This window comes from Struthio camelus, chromosome 4, assembly GCF_040807025.1.
Source record: "Struthio camelus isolate bStrCam1 chromosome 4, bStrCam1.hap1, whole genome shotgun sequence".
Classification (NCBI taxonomy): domain Eukaryota; kingdom Metazoa; phylum Chordata; class Aves; order Struthioniformes; family Struthionidae; genus Struthio; species Struthio camelus.
Window position 1 is genome coordinate 46,281,971 of NC_090945.1, and position 9,991 is coordinate 46,291,961.

The 9,991-nt window shown below is 39.5% G+C and overlaps 1 protein-coding gene across 10 annotated transcripts in view; it reads left to right on the top strand.

The window, feature by feature from the left end:
* Nucleotides 1–9,991, top strand: part of GALNTL6 (polypeptide N-acetylgalactosaminyltransferase like 6) — a 506,336-nt gene that overhangs the window by 486,655 nt on the left and 9,690 nt on the right. For all 10 annotated transcript variants that reach the window (XM_068942492.1, XM_068942494.1, XM_068942498.1 and 7 more), the window contains one exon: nt 4,534–4,683. In XM_068942492.1, coding sequence (XP_068798593.1) covers nt 4,534–4,683 — 150 coding nt within the window. The remainder of the gene's footprint in view (nt 1–4,533; nt 4,684–9,991) is intronic.

Consider the following 9,991-nt stretch of genomic DNA (forward strand, 5'->3'; position numbering starts at 1 on the left):
GAAGGGTGCGTTTGTGCAAGGTTCAGGTTTTAAAGACGCCAGGTGAGATGGCATAAGTTCCAACCTGGCAAGCAAAATCTGCCTGTATGTTGGTGACAGTTGATCAAAGTGTCAAGAGGTGGTTTAGGCTGGCATATTTTGATAGAAATTTCACTAGCTCTCCTTACTTGATTCCCAGGGCTGCCAGGTCAGGAGCATTACCTGCAGTGCACTGTAGAATTGCAGTCAAATGAAATAGCTCCCAAAGAAAAAGTATGTGATCTACTTGCACCACAGTCAGCCATGAAAATTAGCTTTGTTAGGGAGTGTTTGAGAAGAACTGCAAAACACCTGACCCTCAGGTAGCTCCTCTTTATCGCTTATATCTTCTTGAATTTGATGTTTGTTTCTATATATGCTGGGAGAAACTGGCACTGTTAATGAAAATGTTGGGCATTTTAGTATCATTTTTTAAATTGTGTGGATTGTCATTGAGCTGGTCTTGTGACTTCTGGTATAAATTTACAGGAATTGTGTGGAATAATATAGTGGCTGGATATAAACCACGTAGCAAGTGTTAGTGCTGATCCTAGCACTAGACAGAGATACAACCCTTTGTTCCACTTTATTGCGTCAAGTTACCAGGGTAGAAAATAAATGCAGACTGAAGATGACCTTCCACCCAAGGGTTTTAAAAGCAGGTGCTTTTAAAGCAGACAAAAGGTTACTGCACCAGTTTTGCAATTTCTGATGAATGGAGGGAGGATCAGAACTGAGGATGAATGTTGCTGTAGCTTCTGGAAACTTCCCCACAATTAAAAACGAGAAAAAAAAGGGGTCAGGAAGGCAGCACAGCCCAGTCTTCTTTCCATATCTGTCTTTCAAGAGCTAAATTCTGACTTTAGAGAAAACTAAGGCTCCACTGGGCTGTTCAGACAGCAGCAGAGTAAAATGACAGGCATGAACTTTGTCCTCTCCAGTCCCTCAACTTGATCGGGGGGTAAGTGGACATGTGTCATCTCTAACGTGGCCCAGCAATAACCAAGCAACCTGCCCAGCTTTCTTCTTTGCTTGGAAATATAATTCAAGCCAGAGTCTAGTTTTGAAATGTGTTGTTTCCTCTTAGTACAGGGCATATTTTGTCTGCTTAAATCTAATGCTGTAGTCCAAGCACAACAGCAGCTGACAGACCCCAGCCGGAAAGCTAGTAACTGAATAACGTTGTCAAGCTGGAAAGTATTAATGGTATCAAAAAGGTCTTTGTCCTATCGACAGTTCCAAACCAATAGCTATTTCAAGTAATCATTTTTCAGACCCAGTGCCAATTACAGATTAAGCTCTTTTTAAAAAATGAGGCAACTGGAAAGCTGTATTTTTCCAAGTTTCTTTGTGACAGGGCTAGGCCTCATCAAAAGCTAACACATGAAGGTTGAGGGGTTACTTGGTTGCAAATGCAGAGGATGGGGCCTTAGGGCCATGCGATGTGATATGAGAGAAGATGGAGGTGGAGAAGCGAGTGCCTCTTGAGCAAGAAGGATGGAGAGTGTTACTTGGACTCAGCGCCAAGTAGAGTGAATAGCAGCCCTGGAGATTACAAGTGAAAGAAATAGCCTGCTATTTGTTGCTAACGTGTTTGGAAACTTATGTGCAGGCTTGTTTCAAATCAACAAACAGACAGTTGTGAATGAAGGAGTGCACAGGGGTTTTCATCCATTTCTCAGTCTCATAAAATCAGACTCAGGTGGCTCCTAACAGCTTCAGCTAAAGGAGCAAAAACATCCAAAGTGAAAGGCAGGTGAGAAAGTGGAGCATTATGTACTTAGGACTACAACTAATAACATGTAGTATTGTAACAAGTTATGCAGAGGAAAGATGATTGTTTTATTGGTCAGATTTAGTGGTAAACTTGGCAGAATTTACTGTATAACGGACAATGGCACAGAATGATGAGATTGGAAGGACCATAAGGCCTTAGAATTTTATCTATAAGATTTTAATATTAGTTGGGGTGTAGAGAAGTATCACCCTTTTCCCAGTCTTGTATTTTCTCTTCTCCTTAGTCTTAAAACTGAGTTTCTGCCCCAGCAGTAGTAGTATCACCAGGGAGAAGATGGACTTGTTACTTTAAAAACAAGATACCACTTTACAAAACAGCAGGCTAAGAAGGAGGAGAAAAAAATCTCTGCTAGTCTAAGAGTTGAGATCTGGTGTTAGACAGACTCCTTCTCTTCTCTGTTTTCCCATGGAAGGGAATATAAAAATCTTACCGTTACCAAGTCAAGATTCTTGACTTTCACAGAACATAGCCCTAGCGGTCGACAGAAACCATACAGGAGTGGAAACGGGAAGGACACACTGGATCGGTATGGTCTGCTTTAAAAGTTGGCTTGACCTCTTTTAGGTGTACTGATGTGGTGCGGTCAGTGCAGTGGTAATCCTCAAGCCAAGGTCTAGTGAACGACAAGAATGGCCTCTCAGATCACCGATCATGCACAGAGTGAAGAATTTGGAGAGACTCACACTGGGAAAGACTAGAAAGTGTCCTGCAAGAGGATCTCTCTCTTGCAAAGTAGGCATGAGAGTGAGAACATCATAGAACCACACCACTGGAAAGTTTGGATACCTAAATTTCTCTTGATATTTGTTATTCACTGTTTTGAGCCCTAAGTTTATTACTTGTTCTGTAGAATAGTAAAGGGTAAGAGAAAGGCAGTGTCTTTTCCTGTTCCTTCCCTTAAAGGAAAATCATCTCAGGATTCTCTTTTTTTCTAAAGAAGCAGCATTGTTGCTTTTTGCCGTATCAAATCTTGTTTCTCACTTTGCTTGTGACATGATAAAGTATCTTTGCATAGAGTCCATGACGCTGCTTCTGCAAAGCACAAAGAAAAGTGGAGAAAGACTTAGCCTGTTAAAAAGCAGGAATTGATTTGAAAATGAAGTTAAAATCATCCACTGCATTTTACTGCAGATGAGTGTAAAATGCCTTCTGGAGGAAAGAGGAAATAAGCAGGACATAGGGGCAGACCAGAAAAATACAGGCTAGAAAACCTATAATATAAAAGTAAATAGGGAATGACAGCAGCTAACAGAGTACAAGAGCTTTCAATGAGGCACACAACACAAAAGACAAATGTTTGGATATATGCTTATATTATGTGCCTGCAGGCAAAGAGAAACAATAGTGCTTCTCAAATGCAGCATTTGGAGGGTGCTACAGCGTTGAGGATGCGTCATTTTTAAAAGGTGTATATTTTAGGAAGACCACAAAAAGAAGACAGGTATCAGAATGAAAGGATTAAAGTCTGGGAACCATAACAGAAGTACTCAGGATCAGAGCCACATCACATTGAGCTCAACAGTTAGTTTAGTTTGGATTTGTATATATTGGCTCTATCAGGAAATATATACATTACTGGGCGCAGAGTGGTATATAAACACTGAAGCTACCTTTAAGTGAGATAGCTGAGGTGCTGGATGCAATTGAAACGCAGTATGTGGGGCTTCTTTTCAGGATAATAAGCCTGCATGGAGTTCCACCTGACCTGTCATGGCTAAACAATCTCCACTAGCAAAGTTTGCTCATTTAACAGGGCTTGACTCCCTCGATGTTATGCTTCAGTTTGTACTGTGGGAAATCAAAAGTCACTCAGAAAGAAAGACTGAGCACAGAAGAGCACTGACGCAAAAGAGAAAAAGGGAAAAACCCTCCCAGCTCTCAGCAGAGCTTCTAGGTAGCAATTTATAATCTGCAGCCTGTTTTCTGCACTGATTGGTCCATAGGAAAGGAAAATGCATGCTGCATCTTTAAATTTGATGCTGTCAGACCTGTCACCTTCATCTTATGATTGAAAGACTGCAATGTCATGGCATAATTTCAGACAGCTGGTGCCTGATTGAGAAGGATTCTTCTATTAACTGTAAGCCTCCAGGAAAAAAAAGAAGGGCTTTAACAAGCTGCATGTAGATCACAGGCTTCACAATAGAAAGATGAAGATCATTTAGTGTGTGTCATTTTGGAAGAGAGAGAGCAGAGAGAAGGCATGCTAAAAGTGTCCCATAGAAACAGAGGAAACTGTTGATTAAACATGGAAAAAATACTGTAATGGAGAGCTCTCTCCAGGTAACTTCTTGAGACCCAAATGAGAGTTAGGGGAATGTCACTAGCATGAGGCCAAGACAGAGACTTTCTGAATGCGAAGTAGTCATAGTTCTAGTATATGTGAATGCTTCTTTAATTGTGGTAACTTAAAGTTTTAATTCTACAGCATATTCCCTCTCCTCTTCCTAGAACTGTGTCACCAGAGATTTTTTTCTTCCCTGCCATAAACTGGTGAATGTGTCTTCTAGGGGTATATTCCACATTACTGTTGATGCACTTCTTTAATTCAGGCAGTTGGAATCACTGAATCATATGCATGTGTGTGATTAAATGCGTATCTCATTTAATCAACAGCTGTGATGTATGGAGTAGGAAAACATGAATCAAGCTATGTGTATGTTTCTAAATGTCTTTCATTACTAATATATTGTTATCTTGCCTGATCATTCTCCTAGCTCTTCACCTTTGGTTGGAGAGAGGACATCCGCCCCGGGGAACCACTTCACACCAGGAAGTTCTGCTTTGATGCCATTTCGCACAGTAGTCCTGTCACACTGTATGACTGTCACGGGATGAAGGGAAACCAGCACTGGAGCTATAGGAAGGTTGGAGCCACTCTAGGTCGTTCCCAGAAATTCAGTCTATCTTAAGCCTGTATTCAACTCAGCATAGGCTTGTGTTTTCCCCGTTAGAGAAGTTTTGTTTTAAAATCCACTCTATCCTACTCCAGTTTAGTTTTGTTTTAATCTCTAATGTTCCTTTTGAACATTCAACTATGTAGGTCAAAGTTAGATGAATATGGATCTGATGCAGCACAGAGGGTGTCTGTGCTGGATCTATTCCCTGAAAGACATTTTACCATTCTGGCACTTCAAGACACGTGTCATTTTAACAGAAGCACTATTGGAAATATTTTCATCCAATGTGACAGCAGCAAGAAATGCTGCTCATGAGTTAAATATTATTATTTTACTACGTTTTAAAGATTACAAGTGATACAAAAATATGTCCAAAAAAACCCCAAACCAACATTAAAAGCACTGCTGTAAGCCCACAGAAGGAGGGAGTTTATAAATTAAAGATAAGCACTACTTTGCTAAGACGCTAAAGTAAGACACTACATTACTTTGATCTGCTAAGTTTCAGCCCTTTTTATAAATCACTGAAAACATGAGGTTAAGCTAAAAACTGTCAGCACCTCGTTTAGGCAAACAAGTCCTGGTAATGCTAGCCAGATTGGGGAGAAAAAAAAAAAGGCTAACCAGCGAGTTGTTTTGATTAACTATTCCACTAATAAGCCCTGTATTGCATAAATACTGTAAAAAGGCACAGGCTAGTAACTGGGCCCTCAAGAAAAGTGTCAGGCAAAACTATTTTTAATGATTATAAATTGGTTCGCTACTATGTATCATTTAAAACTGTGACTTTGCCATATAAACCTCAACAGTGTTTTCTAGTTTTGTATGGTAAACTTTTTTGGAGTGCCCAGTTACTAGCCTGTGCCTTTTCACAGGATTTATGTTGCAACTGGAGATGCACAACAAGATTTTCCAGAAATGTAATCCCTTTGAAGCTGAAGTATTACCTGTAATACAACTAGAACGTATGGGACAGATATTTATAGGACATAAACTGTCATGGCTCTGTTGCCACATATCTGGCTTTATAATGCCATAATAATGCTTTCTTGCTTCAGAACCTTTCCGATTTATCTTTGTGCCTACCCGAGCTGCAAGAAAGGAGCTTTCATACCTTTAGCACTTCATTGGTGCCTAATGTAGCAGGTTCATATGACAAAATGCAGGTCTTGCACTGCCCTCTGTTTGGCTCATCACCTCTGATGTGGACAGAACGCAGACAGCCAAAGAAATAATGACATTTGAAAAAAATACGCAGTGTGAGTTCTGTTAAATCCTCTGCACAGCTTCAGTTTTCATTACCCAGAAGGCTTAGAGGGCTCATATAAAGATTCTCAGTGCAAGGCAGGTGTTTACATCTCAGCAAGAAAGCCCTCAACGTTTTTTTTTGAGATGGAAGTACTGACAGTCTTAACTGTAATATAAACCTGACAGCAACCTGATTAGTTTGCATAAGCACTTACTGTTTGGCTATAAAATGTCAAACTAAGAAACAGTATTGGAATGATAAAATTATGGATACTTTTTTTAGGCATAGTTTTAGTTTGGCTACACATTAAGTAGTTTTTGAGTGTTTAACACAGTTGACTTGCTCTGATATAAGGCAGGTTTGTATTAGAGATATTTGGTGGTACAGCTATACCAACAATCCTTATCTAATTTTGAGAGCATCTTGCCAATAGGATTTATACTGTTTCCCAAATCGAAGTAAACTATGTAAGCAAAAGGTTTAACTGCATCTGTACTAGAGCCCTTTCTAGCATGGTATGCCACTAAAACTGCACCCTAAATAAATAAGAGTAACAGCCTGTTTAGTAAAAAAAAAAGAGCAGGTCAGCAAGTCTGTTCTCTTCTCTGCACTACTTACAGAAGCCATACCTTCCTAATCGCATATCCATCTCACCAATAATTTTCTCCGTGTTTTATGAAGAATGATTTTGTTTGTCAGTAATCTTATAAGATGCTTAATATAAAGCAATTTTTACTATGCTGTCATACCATTCCTATAAAACTAGAAGATAAGAGCATTTGATCTTACGGATCAGTCTCTTTTCATGAACATTTGCATTCTTAAGCTACTAGTAAAAAGAAATTAGGCCTATGTGCCTATTTATTACACAGTAAAAGAAATTAGGCCTATTACAAAGTGTTGCAAATACAGTTTTAAGTCAGACACTGCTTTAAAGTTCCATATTTTTATAGTATATGAACATTAGTATTTGGATACTGGCAAATAAAAATATTTAAAATATTTTCCTAGCAAGTAAAATACGTTAATGTTTTACTCTGGGTGAGAAGTGCTCCTCTGAAAAACGTTTCCAGCTCATCCCCACTTCCTGTACTTTATTTCTCATTGAAGTGCAGTCTCAAAGCATGTAAATGGGATTCTTTTCAAATGAACTAATCCAAAACAATTTCTCCCACTGCTAATAAACATGCAGACTCGGCACTAGACTTTTAGTCCAAAGCTGTGGACGTCAGGTTGCCAGTACTTGCTGTTTCACTCAACACATGCACTTTTATTGTGCCACACTACTTGCTGATGTACATACGGCAAGTGTGTCAAAAAAACACTTATCCTTATTACCATACTGCTAATCAAATATATGGCTGAGTCTTAAACTACATCTGAGTAACTATTTAACTATTTGAAAGTCTAGTAAGTTTGTGACATTAAGAAACCAACCTAAAGAAATCCCTGGAAGAACTGAGGAAGTAGAATGAATCCAAGTGATATCATAAGTACTACTGGGGGTAGGAAAGAGAAGAAAGTGAGTTTAATACTGAGGAAAAAAATGTTGACACCGTAATGGTCCTCTGACATAAGCAGTCTGGGAGATTAGATAGATAAATGTAAATAAATTGAAATTATTAGAGATTTTGGAGAATAATGGCTTCCCAAACTAAAGGCATTTCCTTAACTGTATATGATTCCTAAGCACGCCAGAGCCAAAGATCAACAGTGTCTGCAGTTTTCCATTCCTCCCAGGGCAGGAATATGCCTCCAGTTTTCAATTTAGCATCACTCTCAGTTGATAGGTAATACACAGATTCTGATAAAGTATGATTCAATTTATGTGCCCTAGTCCCTTTAGTGCTATTTGTAGGGCCTCTACAAGTATCCAAGAGAGAGCTGATTTAGTAGGTCTTAAAAAAAAATTGTGCAAAATCGATTTCATTATACTATAATTCTACCCTGCGCGTAGCGATTATGATGGATGCTAGACTGACAACGTCAAAAACTAAAGTTCCCTGTGCACAGAACAGCGTGGTTTGTTCATAGTCTCCTGACAGCTTCAGGGACAAACTGTAAGAATAAGTTCACTCTTCACACGGTAGGTTCGTAGATTTTTTCCTCAGACGACCAAAGACACGTCATTGTGATAGTGGCTTTTTTCATATGGACATCTGTCCTGCAGAAACTGTGCTGGGGCTACCAGCTAATTTCAGATAAACTACTGCAGCCACCAGCTGATAATGACTTCCAGTTGCTGTTGACCTTGGCCGTAGTTATAGCAGTGACCTAACGTAAATGAAAGGCTCAGTGCCTCATTACCAACCCCTGAACTGTCGAGGCCCATTATCTTATGGAGAAGTTTCTCCTTCTACAAATAATATTCAGACTTGCCTTCATGTAGAATAAAAAAAAAAAATCACTCTGCTGTTTTTAGATGTTACAAAAGTCTCTGAAAGACTTCTTGTGGCTTTTTAATATTGATATAAAGAGGAATTTATATATTTCTCTTGGAAAGTTCTTCTCTGAGATGCGTACAACTGAGCAAGTCCTGGGCCTGTTTCCCTTGAACTCTGTGAGAACAGCAGGCTTTGACCTTAGGTCAGTGCAAGCTTGAGATGATAAATTAATACGCCTTTATATATAGCTAAGTCATCCAGAAGTTTTTTCCGGAGTAGTAACTCCGTCCCTCTTCTTAAAAGACGCTTGTGTCTCCTAATGGCTGTGCTTTCTGAAAGAAAGCTCCAACAGTGCTTCATTCAAAAATCACATCCCCTGGATATTTCTGGGAGTACAAAGAACGCCAGCTTTCTTTGGAAAGGCTGGAGTGTTTTTCATAACACTCCTTTTGAACTGAAGCAGTTTCCTTTCCTCTTGTACCAACCACCATACTAAAGCTTCTAGTGTTCCAACTTCAGCTTCTTAATAGCAAAAATACTTAAGCCTAGCCAAGCCTTATCCCCATCTGTGATAGAAAGAAATGCAGTAGATGTTTTCTTCCAAGGCCTCACAGCAGAGGGGTCAGCTGTGGCGCGATCACTGCAAGCTCCTGATTTTGGCCAGTGCCCCTCAGTTTCTCACAGAGTGACAGGGAGAGGTGGCTCGCTGCAAAAATGGCTGCATATCCTTTTTTCATACCACCCACTAGATGGTATGCAGTTCTTGCTGGACCACAAAAGCCTTTTGTGCAAGGTACAGTTAGCCCATCCTGCAAGTTTAAACCTCCTGTCTGCTCACATCATAGAACAGAGAGGCAAAACTCGGAGCATGAAGCAAAAGTCTATACCCTCCTGATCCAAACAAAGCCCATAGGTTTGGTTTAGTCCTATCATCCTTGACGGTCCCTCAGACTTACTGTCTTGTGTGTGTCTTGAGCTGCTGACTTGGGGAAGAGCAGATGTTGGAGGTGAGAGCGAGTGTTTTCGAAAGGCAGAGGTAACGCTATCACCCGTGGCCAGAGCACAATGATATGCTTTTGATTTTGCTCACTGTTGCATATGCTAAAAATAAAAAAGGATATGATAAATTACCAATATTTTGCACTCCCCAAATCATTTAATTTCATCTTTCGCAATATAAAGAAAGAAAAAAAATCCAAGCTTTCTTTTTCAAAGGTGTTTTTAAATTGCTACTATTTGTTGTTAGCTTATTCTGTTATATTCAGGTTTGTCCTCATACTTCTTTTCTGAATGTGGATGTTTTTAGCTAAGGAGGAGTTTCTGTATAATTGTTGCTCAGAGTTTTTAATTAATCATGATTTGACACGTAGCATTCTTTCTTCACTCACAAACTCTGATTAGGCAAGCAGGCATATCCTGGATTAGTATTAAAATACTAGCAGGGCATGCTTGGCACAGAGGAGAAAAGCCTGGATGTGCTTACTGAAGGTAATCTGAAATGTTATTTCAACAGATACAGTAAATGCATTGCATAGTCCCTGGAAACTTTCAAACCACCTAATCACTCCCACATCTGTCTCTCTCAGCCACTTGCCCACATGAACTAAATACATTGAAACTATCAGATCCACAAATACCAGTT